This window comes from Cnephaeus nilssonii (assembly GCF_951640355.1).
Source record: "Cnephaeus nilssonii genome assembly, chromosome: 6".
Taxonomy (NCBI): Eukaryota; Metazoa; Chordata; class Mammalia; order Chiroptera; family Vespertilionidae; genus Cnephaeus; species Cnephaeus nilssonii.
The window spans coordinates 46,015,129-46,032,002 of record NC_137077.1 but is presented as its reverse complement, the minus strand read 5'-3'; the positions used below and the strand labels follow the sequence as shown (position 1 = coordinate 46,032,002).

The 16,874-nt window shown below is 37.4% G+C and overlaps 1 protein-coding gene across 1 annotated transcript in view; it reads left to right on the top strand.

Moving 5' to 3' along the window:
* Window positions 1–15,994, top strand: part of RPAP3 (RNA polymerase II associated protein 3) — a 39,048-nt gene extending 23,054 nt beyond the window's left edge. Inside the window, exons 10-17 of the mRNA XM_079775712.1 lie at window positions 626–747; window positions 2,076–2,146; window positions 2,264–2,365; window positions 7,386–7,624; window positions 9,312–9,498; window positions 11,302–11,399; window positions 11,868–11,968; window positions 14,353–15,994. Of these exons, the coding sequence (XP_079631838.1) occupies window positions 626–747; window positions 2,076–2,146; window positions 2,264–2,365; window positions 7,386–7,624; window positions 9,312–9,498; window positions 11,302–11,399; window positions 11,868–11,968; window positions 14,353–14,438 (1,006 nt within the window). The 3' untranslated portion in view covers window positions 14,439–15,994. The remainder of the gene's footprint in view (window positions 1–625; window positions 748–2,075; window positions 2,147–2,263; window positions 2,366–7,385; window positions 7,625–9,311; window positions 9,499–11,301; window positions 11,400–11,867; window positions 11,969–14,352) is intronic.
* The last annotated feature ends 880 nt before the right edge of the window (window positions 15,995–16,874 follow it).

The following is a 16,874-nucleotide window of genomic DNA, read 5'->3' as shown; positions in this document are numbered from 1 at the left end:
TGCTGCTGGGATCCCACCGATCGGGGACTGGAGTGAGACAGACTGGACATGCCCTGGAGCCCTCCCGTGGTCCTTCCCCAGCTGGCCAACCTTCCATGTCTCTCCCCGGCTCCAGTTGTGCACCAGTGGGGTCCCTCGGCCTGGCCTGCGCTCTCTCACAATCTGGGACCCCTAGGGGATGTCAGAGAGCCGGTTTCAGCTTGATCCCGCAGGCCAGGCTGAGGGACTGCACTGGTGCATGAATTCATGCACCGGGCCTCTAGTTTTATTAGAAAATGAATGCCAGTTATAATTGTTAATGCAGTGTGTGCATATTGAAGGTGGACGGGGAGGGGGGGGGGCAGACTTCCAGCAGTACTATTCTTTTGTCTGCTCTACTCATATTTGCCATCCTAATTCCATCCTTTTCTGACTTTCCTTTAATCTGGTACCTTCTCCCTCCTTAGCAGATGATCTCAAGATTTGGTGAGAATATAAAATTTTATAATTGTCTTTTCCCTCAAACACAGATATGGGGCTGATATTTGAAATTATGTGCATGCTTTTTTATATTAGAAACTCAGCTTATATAAAGTTTTTCTATAGGCTGCATTTTTCCAGTTGGTAATTGTATTATGTTTAATAGATATGAAGAGGCTGAAAAGGACTGCACACGAGCTATTTTATTAGATGGCTCGTATTCTAAAGCTTATGCCAGAAGAGGAACTGCAAGAACATTTTTGGGAAAGCTAAATGAGGCCAAACAAGGTATGACTATTTTTATAACAACTGCCACTCACTCATTCTGACGAGACTCCCAAGTTGTAGAAGCAGAGATTTGTGTAGCCTTCCCATGGTTCAAGGATACAGAATTTAGAGAAAGACATATTTTGTTTCTCAGTGTAAATCATGAATATGTATGCAGATTTGAAGGAATGCAGCTTCAATAGTAGACCTGATTATCTTTTGATAACATACAGTACAATCTGGCTAGTTGCCAATCAAAATTAGTAAAGATTTGAATTATAGGTGAGAAGGAAAAAAACAAGACAAAGGCAAGAATGAAAAGGAAGGGAATCCGCAGCTGGAGGTAGAGGATAATGTAAAGTCTGTAGTGATGCCCAGCCCCCCTTTTTTCTTGATACTAGTTACTCTTTTATTTTTCCTTGATCTGTCTTTTAAGTATGTATTAGTGTTTTTGAAGAACCAACTTGTTTCTATTGTGTATGTTTTCTATTTCATTTATTTCTACTCTTTATTGCCTTCCTTGAACTGTCTTTTGATTTAATTGGCTGTTTCTTAATATTTTAATATCAATACCTAGATAATTGATTTTCAGTCTTTTTTCCTGATCCATGCATTTAATTCTGTCAGTTTTTCTCTAAACCTGGCTTCAGCTGTAACCCATGCATTTTTTTCATTATGGTAAAAGACACATAACATAAAACTTACTGTTCTAACCATTTTTAAGTCCATTGGCATTGAGTCCATTCACCTTGTGTAACCATCACCATTATTCATCTCCAGAACTTCTTCATCATTTCATTCTGAAAACTCTACGCATTAAACAGTAACTCTCCATTCCCCTCTTTCTCCAGCTCCTCGGAACCACCATTCTACTTTCTATCCCTGAATATGACTATTCTAGGTGTTTTATATAAGTAGAATGATAATACAATATTTTGTCCTTTTGTGTCTGGCTTATTTTAATTAGCATAATTTCTTCAAGGTTCATCCATGTTGTAGCATGTATCACAATCCAACTCCTTTTTAAGGCTGAATAATACTAGACTCTATCTACATTTAGTGAGTTACCTTGTCATTTATTAGTAGTGTGGGCTTTGGTAAGTTAGGTGACCTGAAGGCCTCAATCGTATCATCTGTAAAATGGGGTTGTAGTGAGGAATACATCAGAATTCATATAAAGAATAGCACTCAGTAAATGTTAGTCCTTGTTGTTGCTTACATGTTTCCTAGCATCCTGAGTAAAACTTCCTGAGATAAACATGGGGTTACTAAACCAATAAATATATCATGTCTTGAACTTGATAACGTGTTTTCACTAATTTATTATATTTCTTAAAAATTTGCTTTAGATTTTGAAACTGTTTTGCTTCTGGAACCTGGAAATAAGCAAGCAATAACTGAACTTTCCAAAATTAAAAAGGTAATATATTATTTTCACCAATATATACTTTTATTTTCTGCAACTTAAACACAATTATTTGTTGCATAATTAACTTGAGAATATTTTTATAGTCATGATTACAAATCTATTTTTAAGGAATTAATTGAGAAAGGACACTGGGATGATGTGTTTCTCGATTCTACTGAAAGGCAGAATGTGATAAAACCCATTGATAATCCACCTCATCCTGGATCAGCTGTAAGTGAAACACTTGTCTTTCTTGGTATGTAAATATCGGTGTGGTATGAATAAGAGTAGGAAACAAACTGTTGAATTAAAATCTCTTAAAGGAAATGTTGAAGTCTCTTCCTAGGGTCAATAAAAAATACTTTTTAGGATTATTGATGTGGGGAAAAATGAGCTATTTAGAGTTAAGTGCCTTTAGTTTTTAACACCATAAATTTAAATATTTCTACATGTTTTCTGATATTAAAGAAATTTGAAGCAGTTTTACATTTTTGAAATAATTAAGAATTTTTATTACTATTCTTATTTGAGATTGGGATTGTTTTAAAATACTCTTACATCTTGTATGGTGTAAGATCTAAAATCAGCAGTTAACGCAAAATCTTATATAGCCAAGATTATATTTTACAATATGTACTGCATGTTGTTTTTGGTATACCATATTGTTTTTAATTAAGTTAAACAAAGCCAAGTTTTTTTTTTCCTGCACTATAGGAACAAAAAGAATTCAGTAGTTTGTTTTGTGCTAAGTTTTTAAAATTAAATTCATTTAAGGCAAATATATAATGTGACTCTAAGGTAGTTTCCAACATTGACATAGTTTTTATAATATATGTATATATAAATTTTTGAAAGATAAAATACATGTAGAAAAGTACACAAGATAAGTTAAGATTTAAAGAATAATTATAAAGTGAGCACCTATGAAACCACCAACCAGGATCACCCTCACCTCCCCACTAAATTTCCCTGCATGCCCCTCATGGATGATGATTCTCTCTCTTGCCCCCTGTTACTTATGGATGTTACTTTGAGAATAATAACAAATTTACAAGAAGTCAGAGTGGATATTTGTATCTTCTTTTTTACTAAAGAAAGAATGAGCTGAAACCGGTTTGGCTCAGTGGATAGAGCGTTGGTCTGCGGACTGAAGGGTCCCAGGTTCGATTCCGGTCAAGGGCATGTACATTGGTTGTGAGCACATCCCCGGTGGGGGGTGTGCAGGAGGCAGCTGGTCGATGTTTCTCTCTCATCAATGTTTCTAGCTCTCTATCCCTCTCCCTTCCTCTCTGTAAAAAATCAATAAAATATATTTTAAAAGAAAAAGAAAGAAAGAAGGAAGGAAGGAAGGAAGGAAGGAAGGAAGGAAGGAAGGAAGGAAGGAAGGAAGGAAGGAAGGAAGGAAGGAAGGAAGGAAAGGAAAGGAAAGGAAAGGAAAGGAAGGAAGGAAGGATAAGGCAAAGGATGTTTAATTGTTTTGCCAAGTTCACATTTCAGATTAGTAGCAGATAGAGGAATTTTTAGTTTAGTGCTTTTCCAGTGTTCTTATTGTGACTTTACTCTTGAATTTTCTGAGATAATACTTGTTTCATGTGCCAGGCATAAAGCTAGTTGCTTTCATACATTATATTAATTTTCATTCATTATATTCATTTACTATTTTATTCTTTTCAATAAAGGTGATTGAGTGTTGAATTACATGTGATTTAAACTTCTACATCTTTGTAAGACTTCTTCACAAAAACTAAGTCACAGGTTTTTAAGAAGCCATTGTCAGACTTTGCTGTCCATAATTATAAAGACACTAGAGGCCCAGCGCACAAAATTCCTGCACAGGTAGGGTCCCTAGATCTGGCCTGCGATCAGGGCCGATCTTCCCTGGCTGCTGGCAGCTGGCCCCACCACCGCCACTGCTGGTCGCCCTTTGTGTGTGGGGCAACTGGCAGAGCAATTGGGGTCCTGGCACCGCCACCCACCCCCAGTTCCAGGTTCCCCATCATGATCGGAGCCTGCTGGCCAGCGGGAGGAACCAAGAGGTTGGCTGGCAGGCTCCAATCGAGCGATCGGGGTTTGCAGGCTGGGGGCAGCTCCTGCGTTGAGCGTCCGCCCCCTAGTGGCCAGTGTGCATCATAGCCAACCGGTTGTTCTGCTGTCCGGTTGATTTGCATATTATGCTTTTTAAAAAAAATATATATGTATATGTATATATATATATATGCAATGTCCCATGGCCAAGATACCCTCAGCAAGTTTTTATAAATCTTTTTGGTTCTCTTCTCTCTCACTTTAAAAATCAATTTATGTTAATAGTTGTGAAAATTCAATGTGAATTTAAGTCTCTTGTGGCACAATCTCAAAACAAAACACCTCTGCAATGAGAGATCTAGGGTAAACTATTCTATAAATGATCCATCACAAACAAAATTATTATCCTAGTAGGCAAGGGGGGGAAAGGCTGTTTATTTTATAATAGGTTTCCATAATAAAAATGTGGGCATTTATTTGAAAAATAGAAGGTGTAGTTGGTATAATGCTTTTTAGAGTTGATTTGAGCCCATAATACTTTTTAGAGTTGATTTGAGCCCCACTTTATAAACTTTGAAATCTTAGGCAAGTTACCCAATTCCTGTGGGATCCTCACTTTTTCTCAAGTTGAGATTAACTCACAGATTAGTTGAGATCAAAGGAATAATGTCCATTAATACAAAGGCATTGTCAGGTGAAATAAATGTTAGTTTTTTTTCAGTTACATATTTGTGAGTCTACCTGGTCACTGAGTAAGTTGGTCAGGAAAGGAAGAAAGTCTAAGAAGTGAAGAGAGAATTCTGGGGTGGGTTACTTTATTCAAGTGAGAGGGTAGGCCAGGGTAGCCTGTGTCTCAAGGGCTGGTAGCCCGGGAGTACTTTAGGCAAATCTCCAGAGAGAGCATGGGAGACCAGTGATGTAGATCAGCTAAGCAAGGGCCTGGTGTTCCCTGATAGGGTGGTAGTAAATGAAAGTTTTCCCTGATCTCTTAGTCTCTGCTAAAATACTTATTTTCATTTTTCTGTTTTCCCATATCAAAACTTCACCTTTCTTTTTGGTCCTTAGCCTTTTCTTTCTCCCTTTCTATTTATTCTTCTTTCTTTTTTTTTTTCTTGAATTGGCCATTATAGAGAACTAAATAAAATGTCACGTTTCTAACTTTTAATTTTTAAAAAGTAATGGATTGAACCGTTCATATCTTTCCATAAATCTTTCTGTAGTGGTATATTTTGAGTTTTACTTCTGTTCCTACTGTCATTCCTCCATCCCTGGTCTACAGTTAACAGAGACTATTTATTTGGAAATTTGTTAATTAGGATTATGCTTACACATCTAATGTCAATGAAAGTATTTGTTTTGAAATAATACTGTATTGATATAATTCAATAATTATTGCCTGTCAAATTATAGTCTATTTTTTAAACACTAATATATGTTCATTCTTGATCAATATTTTGATAGTTATCTATTGCTGATGATAGTTCTCAGCAAAGCAAAGGCCTTAGCTTAACATGATTATCTTTTAAAATAGAACTGCTAACAGGATTCTTTTAACAAATTTGCTAACAGCTTTCTTATTTATGTGCATTTATCCAGTAACAATTTTTCCCATTAGGTCTTAGCTTAGCAATGCTAATAGAATGTCTGGTTTTAACATTGAATTTAGTATATATGTCAAAAGTGTTTATCTTTATAACTTCTTTATTTAAAATTTAACTATACAATTGAATTAAACACATTATACTGAAAAGTGTTTTTTTTTGTTAAAAATAAGAGTACAATATGTAAACTTTAGAAGAAATTGAAAATGTTTGATACTTGTAATGTTTGAAATAGTGAATACAATTTATTTTATTAAATTAAAAACCACTATTATGGTCAAGAACTTACCAAGTTTGTGAATATTATTTGGCAAACTTTTAATCCTGAGCTGGCTTTATCTAGCATCTTATATAGAAATAGTATTCAGGTTTTATTTATTACTAGAGGCCCGGTGCACGAAATTCATTCACTCGGGGCAGGGGAGTGTCCCTCAGCCCAGCCTGTGCCCTCTTGCAGTCCAGGAGCCCTCGGAAGATGTCCAACTGACAGCTTAGGCCCGCTTCCCGGACATCGTTAGCACTGCTGCCTCTGTGGGAGAGGCTCCTGCCACTGCCGCTGCACTCACCAGCCATGAGCCCAGCTCAGGGCTTCTGGCTGAGCGGCGCTCCCCCTGTGGGAGCACACTGACCACCAGGGGGAAGTTCCTGCATTGAGTGTCTGCCAACTGGTGGTCAGTGCGTGTTACAGCAACTGGTCTTTCTGCCATTTGGTCGATTTGCATATTAGCCTTTTATTATATAGGATTATTATTAAAATGTACTTTTATTGATTTCAGAGAGGAAAGGAGAGGGAGAGAAGATAGAAACATCAATGATAAGAGATAATCATTGATTGGCTGCCTCTTGCATGCCCATTTCTGGGGATTGAGCCTACAACCCAGGCATGTGTCCTAACCCGGAATCAAACTGTGACCTCCAGGTTCATAAATCTTTCTATAGTGGTTGACGCTCAACCACTGAGCTACACCAACCAGATGTATTCAGGTTTTAATGTTGGTCTGTTTCATACAGAATGCTGGTTATTGCCTAGCCTTGTTGTTTTTTTTTGCTTTCAGTTAGCCCACAATACTGCTGTCAGTTTGGTAATATTTTTTCTTGGCTTTCTTGCCTCTGAAATAAAGTCCAAACTCCTTGACATGGCACACAGTCCCTTTATAAGCTATTTTTAATGAGCCTTTCAAGCTTTGTCTCCATCACTTAGCCCCTTGCACCAGTACCATTGGACTTACCACCTTTTCACTGACCATACATTACCATAGTTAATCTTCCACATAGCCATTCTTGTGTACTTTTTCTAAGAAGTCTCTGCTAATGCCAATGTTTTTCTACCTTCCTCTGTGTTGTCATAGGTTTGTGCTTTCACTTTTTATGGTTTGTATCCCATTGCCTAGTAATTATTTATATATACATCTTCTTTCCCCATTTAGACCTACGTATGGCAGGTGCTATGAATCTTTTTATTTGTGTTCTCAGAGTGTGACTCCTAAGTCTGCCTAGCCATCAAATTGAATTTTTTTTTTATAACTGGGATATTATGTGTAAGAACACAGCAATCTTTTAATTTGTAATTCTAAAATAGAAAAACTTTATGGGTTGATTTAAGGAATTGATTTTAATTGTTTTAGAAACCACTGAAGAAGGTGATTATTGAAGAAACTGGTAATTTGATACAGACTATTGACATGCCAGAGAGCACTGCTGCTGCTGCTCCAGAGAGTAATCCTGTTAATGTAGCAGATGTAACAGCAACCACAGGCACTGCAAGTAAGAAGAATTCAAGCCAAGATGACCTTTTGCCCACGAGTGATATTCCAAAAGCAAAAGTATTGAAAATAGAAGAAACCAGTGAGACTTCAGCCCTCCAGTAAGTAGAACTATTATTATTTGACTAGAGGCCCAATGCACGAAATTCGTGCAAGGGGCTCAGCCCTTGCAGCCCCAGCCAGCCCCTCGAAGCCCCTCGAAGCCCCAGCTTCGTCCAGAAGGTCGTCCGGACGGTCGTTCTGCTGCTGTTTGGTCTAATTAGCATATTGCTCGTTATTATATAGGATAATCTCTAGAATGGTAAAGCCAGACCCAGGATTTAATTCCACTAGAAAATTTATATTACCAATGAGCGTTTTGTTTTATACTCATCACTGTAATTTTTTGAACTACCCAACTTCATGTTCTAGTTTTTCTTTTTTATTTGTTCTGACTCTTCAGAGATGTTTTGCACAAGGAATGATCACTGTTCCTTTATCATAGTGGGGAATTTAGAGATAATAAGAAACTGTCTTTAACAAGTTGGTTGTGTTCATTTTTTACCTCAAACTTCATTCAGTATATTGTTTTCCTTCTTAATTCAGCATCAAATTTAATTTTTTAAAAGACAGCTTCTGAAAAATGTAGAATTTAAACATTTACATTATTCTAGCCATTCATATTTAAGATTATTTGTGGGTTGTTTTAAATTTTGTTTGGAAAAAAATTTTTTAATGTATTTTTATTGATTTCAGAGAGGAAGGAAGAGGGAGAGATAGAAACATCAATGACGAGAGAGAATCATTGATCAGCTTCCTCCTGCACGCCTCCTACTGGGGTTCAAACCACAACCCGGGCATGTGCCCCTGACTGGAATCGAACCTGGGGCCCTTCAGTCTGCAAGCTGACACTCTATGCACTGAGCCAGACCAGCCAGGGCTTGTTTGGAATTTTTAAAAGTAGTGATGTGTTTCCTTGATCTATATATATAAAAACCTAATATGCTAAGGGTCTGACCATTCGACCAGTTGCTATGACGCACACTGACCACCAGGGGGCAGATTAGCTTGCTGCTGGGGTCCGGCTGATGGGGACTGGGCGAGACAGGTCAGACACACACTGGAGCCCTCCCGCAGCCCTTTCCCACCCCCAATTTTGCACCAGTGGGGTCCCTGCACCCTCTCGCAATCTGGGGCCCCTCGGGGGATGTCAGAGAGCCGGTTTTGGCTGGATCCCCACAGGCCTCTAGTGAGAATATAAAAGATATAGACTAGGTTTGTTTTAGGGTCTTGACATTTTATTCATATATTATTGCATTGCACTCAACAATTCTATTGGAATTTTTTTTAACTTTGAATTTTAGTAGTAATTCAATTTAAAGTGATAGTATGGATTGTGGGAAAACACTAAGTAGGTAGTTTTGTTTGTTTTTTAAGGAGAAAGCATTTTTTCCTTCTCAGAATATCTTTCTTAAAACTTATAATTCAGACTTCTGAAAGGCTGAGTTGTAAGTATATATGATGTAGTAGTGTGGTATGTAGAAATGGTGTGCTCAAAATGTGGCCAGGCTGATAGCCCAACAAATGAGAATAGTCATTGTGTAGCATGTGAAAATTTGAAGAGGCATGTCTTGCAAAAAAATATACATATGTTATCAGCTGAAACAATTTAGTATTTTTAGAATGTAAATAGATAATGTAATAGTTAAATCAGAAATTTTAAAATCTCTATTGATGCTTTCTTATAATAAGCTTTGACTAATTTTGTTTCTTTTCAATTGTTTGACTGATGTCTCTGCAATATTGCAGACCTCAAGTTAATATGAAGCAGGATGTATGTCAGTCTTCCCGTGAGAAGATTTCTATAGAGGGAGACAAATTGCCTGCTCAGTTTATCACAACTGTTCTTCCTCCAGTTCCTGCAAACTCATTCCAGCTTGAATCTGATTTTAGACAACTGAAAAGTTCTCCAGATATGTTATATCAATATTTGACGGTAAGAAAGAGGAAGCTAGTAGTTCTGTTGTAAATAAAAGGTCAAAGAATGTCTTTGTCACTCACTATCTACCTAATAAAAGAGTAACATGCTAATTGACCATACCTTCACAACACCCACCAGCCAATCAGGAGTGAGTATGCAAATTAATCCAACAAAGATGGTGGGTTAATTTGCATACGCAGGCACCGAGTGGCCGCAGATGGGGCAGGACGCTTGTGTTGTCACCATGGAGACGACGCAGGCATTCCGCACCACCCCAGCAGCTCTGGGCCTCTGGGCAGCATGGGAAGGCAGAAAGGCGGCTCCGAGCTGGAGCGGAAAGGCTGCTCTGGCCAGAGCGAAGGCGGTGCCGGCAGCCAGGGAAACAAAAGCCCATTCTTGCATGAATGTTCATTCGTGCATCGGGCCACTAGTATAATAATAGTGTTATATTTGCTCTTTGTATTGTATAATATGATTGTAGAAAATGCTCTTATTATCCCTTACCTGACACATGTATCACCCTGGCCAGACCATTTTATTTTATTTTTTTAATTTTTAATTGATTTCAGAGAGGAAGGGAGAGGGAAAGAGAGATTGAAACATCAGTGATGAGAGAGAATCATTGATTGGCTGCCTCCTGCCCACTGGGGATTGAGCCCCCAACCCAGGTATGTGCCCTTGACCAGAATCGAACCTGGGACCCTTCAGTCCACAGGCCAACGCTCTATCCACTGAGCCAAGCCAGCTAGGGCTGGCCAGACCATTTTAAATATTTGCAACCAGGGAACTGTTGGAAATAGGTTCTGTTTTGAATTCTCTTCTCTAAAAATAACTTAATCTGATTTCATATATCATAACTTGAACTTCTTCATCCTTCAAGATGGGGAAAGAAGCTAAAATACATTAAATGCCTTCTTTGTGACAAGTAATGCTTGCAATATTTAGGTATTCATTCTCCTTCATTTGCTCCAAGCAAAAGAATCAAATCATATGAAATTTACCAAATAATGGGTTATTTTTCTCCAATGTAATCCTATATAATAAAAGCATAATATGCTAAGTGTTCGACCATTCAACCAGTCGCTATGACATGTACTGACCACCAGGGGGCAGATACTCTGACCAGTAGGTTAGCTTGCTGCTGGGGTCCAGCTGATTGGGACTGGGTGAGACTGGCTGGACACACCCGGGAGCCCTCGTGTAATACTACGCTGGCCAGTTGGCCCCGGTCGGCCCTGATTGGGATTGGGCGAGACAGGCCGGACACACCCTGGAGCCATCCCGTGGTCTCTCCCCAGCCTATCGTGCACCAGTGGGGTCCCTTGGCCTGCCTGCGCCCTCTTGAAATCCGAGACCCCTCGGGGGATGTCAGAGAGCCGGTTTCGGCCCAATCCCTGAAGGCCACGCTGAGGGACCCCACTGGTGCACAAATCCATGCACCGGGCCTCTAATTATAATAATAATTCCTTATAATTATGCAACATATAGTTACTTCCAAATACATTATCTCATGTAATTTTATTTTTTAAACTCTCTATCCTTGCTTTTTGAGAGCTCAAAGTTTCCTGTCTCTCTCATGGTGGTATACATTTATCTGTTCATGAGGTTTTTCTCTGATTTGTACAGAGTATCTTACTGTTCCTCTAACCTTCTTTCTTCTATCTTAATTACATTTCACTGTGACAGCCTCCTCTCCCCATTATTATTCATTATGTATTAATGCATAGTAATTCTTTACTATATTCACCTAAGCAATTATTATATAATTTATATGTAAATGTTGTCATAATTTAATTTTCTAACTATTTTTTTTCCAAGAAAATTGAACCATCCTTGTATCCTAAGTTGTTTCAGAAAAATCTAGATCCAGATGTATTCAACCAAATCATTAAAATTCTGCATGACTTTTACATTGAGTAAGTTGAATTTTTTTAGTTATACTTTCATACTGTAGTGCTATGCTATTTCTAGGGGTTTGGGAAATTCATTTGTTTTGATTTTATTACTACCTTCTATGTAGCAATATTAGCACTCTGGTAAATTTTACTATGGCAGAAGTTGTGAAGATGATAAGTGCAAGGAGTAACAAGGGAAATGATTGAGTTTTATTTTTTTTAAAGAGAAAAATAGGGCATGGAAGTGAATAAGTGTTATAGCAGATTAATAACATCTGTGCTATGCCTCACATTTGAGAATATTATTTCTTCAATTGACTTGATAAATTCCTTCACCTGGGCACTTAAAATAAAGACAGTATTCTTTAAGTGCCCAGGGAAAAAGATAAATGAAGACCTTATTTATATATAATTAGAAATATTGTGTTAGTAAAGAATTAAATAAGCTACTTTTAATGGATCATTTGTTTTTTATTTTGTTTATTTCAGGAAAGAAAAGCCATCACTCATCTTGGAAATTTTACAAAGGCTTTCTGAATTAAGAAGGTTTGATATGGCAGTGATGTTCATGTCAGAACCTGAGAAAAAAAGTGAGATCTGTGAACAAAGCTTTTCTATAACTCTTTATTCTTATATTCCTCTTATATTTTTTAAACAAATGATAGCAAATATTTGTTGAATGTTTACTATATCCAAGGTACATACAATTAAATTTAAATAAAACATAATTAAATTAAGTAAAATTAAAAGTTTTAATCCTGACAATAACATCATGAGGTGTTGGTATGATTATTATTCCACTTTTACAAAGGAGGAAACTGAGGCATAGGGAGGTAAGGAACGCCATCAAGGTCATACAGCTAGGAAGTCAGGCCCAGGATTTAAACTTAGGCAGTCCTGCTCTCGAGTCTGAGCTTTTCTATTTGAAAAAGCAGTAATAACAGAATGGTTGAGCTTCTGCCATCATGCAGCATGTGAAGGTTCCCTGCCACAGGGGGCAGGTAACGGTTTGGGTGCACCGAAATCTAACCCGTTCTGTGACAGCTAATTCCCTGAGTTTGTTTCATTTAAGCTGAATTCTCAAAGAAGGGCAGGATTCAGTTAGATGAAGTGGGTAGGGAAGAGTTTTAGACTGAAGGGATGATGTGTTCTGAGACTCTGAGGCAGGAAAGAGCCAATTGAATTTAGAAAATTAAAGGAAGGGCAGTGTGGCTGGATTGACGAGTTGGGGGTAAAGAGTGGCAGGTGATGAGCCTGAATTAGAGCCCTTACTTCTACTTGATATATCTCAGTCTTTGGAGGAAAGTGCTAGTTTGGGAGGCCCTAATTTAAGTAACATCAAATGCTGCAAAAACTTCAAATTACCTAGAGGTTTGGGCTATACTGTATAGTTTTAGGAAAAAGAGAAAAAAAATCATAAGAATACCAGAGTACCAGTGTTTTTAGTTTTAAAGATAGGGAAACCTGGTACCATTTTCAAACCTCTTAGGCTAAATGTACTTTGGGCTCCTTTTCTTTTTTATGTATCTAGCAGTGACATTGAATGAGTCTTAATCAGTAAGAAAAAATACTCCTTATGTTGTACTTAGGGAAGTGAATATGCAACTTAGAGAGATTTTAAAATAGAATTTAAATCAAAAGAAACTTCTGCTTCATCTTCTGTTAATCAAAAACAATTCCTGAAATTCCACGAGAAGTATTGCTTTTACTTACTACTATTCTAACCTCATCTTCTACCACTATTTTCACTCTGCCTCACCACACCGCTTGGTGTTTTTTAATATACCAAACTACCAGACTTAATTTAGCCTCTGGGGCTTTGCATTTGGCTGTTCCCTCAGCCTAGAATATCTCCCCACCAGCTTCCTCACTTTATTTAAGTTTCCATCTAACATTCAGAGATACCTTTCCTCAGCAGCTCTAGTTAAAATAACTGTCTGCCTCCCCTGCCTCCTCACCCTCTGTATTCTTACCCTGCTTTATTTTTCTTCAAAATAACTAGCTGGCAGTATTCCATGTATATGTTTATTATTTCTCTCCCTAATAAAATTAAGCTCCATGAGAGCAGGAACTTTGTCTACTGTTTTCTAGGCATCAGGCATAGAACAGTGTTTAGTACATAATAACTTCTTAGTAGAAGCATGTTGAATGAAATAATTTCTTGCCACTATAATGTGATAAGTTAAAATGTACTCAAAGAATGTGAGTTGGCTCTTCAGACTGGCCTTCCATCCTGGTTAGGTCTCCACTGTCCACTAAGTTAAACATGGGAAGCACTTATAATGGTTCCTGGCATGTAATAAACTTTCAATAAATATTAGCTGCTCTTATCTTCCATTATTGCCATTATTATTAACAATTGTTAGCTAGTTTTAATGTTGAGAAATAGACGAACTATAATAGTATTTTCCAAAATGTAGAGTGTGGACCATTCAGTGGTGTGAAAGATAAAGATTTTACATAGTTTATAGGAAGATCTTTGAACGCTTAATAGTTAGGTATTTTATTTTATTATATAATATATATAATATATATAATATATATAATTGTAGATGTTATCACTAATTTTCAATTAGAGTAGTGATATAAAAGTTTCTTCTAAAATAAAATTATTTAAGTTTGAAAAACAGTTAATTATAATATTAAGTAAAATAGTTAAGTAGAGTAAAAATTTTAGGAAGCTTAGAATGAGTTAAGTTTACTCTGTAAAATTAATGTCATTGAGGGTGTAGAGGAAATTTTTTACTGCTAAAGCAAAATATTTTGGCAAACATTGGATTGCTATATAATTTTCTACTCTCGGATTGGCTTTTTAAATACCTGAATTAGAATTTAGAAATAATCTTTATATTATAACTTTCAAATGTAAAATGTTTTATTTGACAGATCAGATTATTCCCTTTAATTTTCGTTTCACTAAACTTTTTTAAAAATGGAGATTAAAATGGGACACTTTTTTTCTTTTCTTTTTCAGTTGCACATGTATTATTCAGTCACATAGAGAACTCAGGGTTGAAGGATAATTCTGTTGAAGAACTCAAGAAAAGATATGGTGGTTGATTGCCATTTTTACTAAAATTATTGTCTTTGAATTTCACATGTAAATTTTTTTCTACTGAAATAAAGTTTTGTTTCACGTTGAAGAAAATGAAATTTTACAGGAAAGTACTGTCTTTGGATATAAGTTAATTAACTATAAAGTGAATTGTGATTTAACTAGTGAGAAATGTATTCTTTATAAGTGATCTATTTATAAGTCTTTTCTGAAAATAAAAATATAAATAATGAGGTATATTTGTAAAGATCAGTATTTTGTAAGGCATTTAAATGTTAGATATAGATACATTCTCCAGTGCCCTGTAAGTGTAACATTATTTCTACATGACAAGGCTGCTTCATTATCATTTGAGTAAAGTTATATTTGTATAGAGAAAGTTAAGTAGGTAACTGGATTGTTTCTTTATAAGACTTTTTAATATCATTGTGCCAGTTCACTAACATAATTACTTAGCTGCAGGATAAGTATTTTTAGTATTTATGTTGAAAAGAGACTTTTAACTAGACTTTTTATAGCAGTTCATTGAGGAGTCACAGCATCCTTAGATTTAATACTTCAGATTTTTTCTTCATGATATCAACATCATATATATACTAAAGGCACATAATCCAAAGCAAAGTGTAGAAAATTTAAAAACTGGGAATATTTAAGTAGTAATTAGCATATAGCATATGTGTGTATGTGTTGTGTAAGTGTGTATCTATAAAGCCTTTAAAAGCAGGGCTAGAATTTCACTCATCCTTATTTTGTACAGTTCCTGGCACAGTCCTTTGCACCTGGTTAGGTGCTTGATTAATATTTGTACAATCTAATTTAATTTAACAGCAAGAATCAGTTTTAGTAAATTTAAAAGTAGCAACCTAGCAAATTTGGGGCATCCTGTAAATGTTGTTAAAAGCCATTTAATTTTAGAGAGCATTAAGTTGTTAAAAAACATACTAGGTCTCCCTAGCTGGTTTGGCTCAGTGGATAGAGCATTGGCTTGTGGACCAAAGGGTCCTGGGTTCGATTCCAGTCAAGGGCACATACCTTGGTTGCAGGCTCCTCCCTGGCCTGAGCCCTGGTGGGGGCACGTGCAGGAGGCAATCAATCAATGTGTGTGCCAGGCCAGCACATCCAAGGGTTCCGTGAGCCTGAGTGGGGGTGGTGAAGGATTGAAGAAAAGACAGACAAAGAGAAAAAGCTGGGTCTAGGTGGATCTCCTGTGCCTGGCTAAGGCCACAGAGAGAGATCCAGAGGGCAAGCTGAGCCTTTATTTTATAGCCAGAGGTAAACAAGGTAGTGGTCACCATAGTTACAATGTTCTTGTGAGTTTCACTTGTTTTGGCAGCACTTGCTGCACCTCCCACAGCCAATTGGCTACCCAGATAGGATCTAGGGGACGTCATAAGGTCAAGCTTAATTATGCTAAGAGGGCTGTGCCCTCTAAGCTGGGACTTGTTTGTGGCTTTGCCAACAGGTCAGTTCGAGGCTTAACCTTATATCCGCTCCCTACAAATGTGTTTCTCTCACATTGATGTTTTCTCTCTGTCTTTCTTTCTCTCTTCCACTCTCCCTAAAAATCAGTGGAAAAATACTCTCTGGTGAGGATTAACAACAACAAATACTAGGTCACCATCCTATAGCTGTTATCAGCATTAAATTTAAAACTTTATTTTACACTGTTGATAATTTTTGTTGCATCATACATTGTTATCCTTGAGTAATCATAATCTATTTACAAAGATAATTGTCCAGATATAAATTATTGAAATGATCATAGTTTGTATAGTCACAGTGCCCTTAGGTTAGAATTTATTAATGTTATGCATTGCTAAATGTATTATCTTTTTATGGTATATGACAAACAATAAAATTTAGCCTTTTATGTATAGCTTACACATGTGTATTGAATTTTGAATGACTTTAATTTTTTCTCAAGCCATTAGTAAGAAGTTGATTTAGATGAATAGAAAAATATTACAAAGGAAAAAAAGTTATTTCTCATTAGAGGCCTAGTGCATGAAATTTGTGCACTTGGGGGGCGCGTCCTTCAGCCTGGCCTGCGCCCTCTCGCAGTTGGGGACCCCTTGGGGGATGTACACCTGCTGGCTTAGGGCCTAAGCCGGCACTCAGATATCCCTCTTGTAGTCCGAGGCTCTCACAGTCCGGGACCCCTTGCTCCTTACTGCCTGCGTGCAGCGGAGGTGGGAGAGGCTCCTGCCACCGAAGCTGCACTCACAAGCTGTGAGCCTGGCTTCTGGCTGAGCGGTGCTCCCCCTGTGGGAGCACACTGACACCATGGGGAAGCTCCTGCGTTGAGCGTCTGCCCCCTGGTGGTCAGTGCATGTCATAGAGACGGGTCATTCCACCATTTGGTCGATTTACATATTAGCCTTTTATTATATAGGATGGTCTTTGGTTGATTACCTCCTATGTACCCACCCACGGTCGGGGCC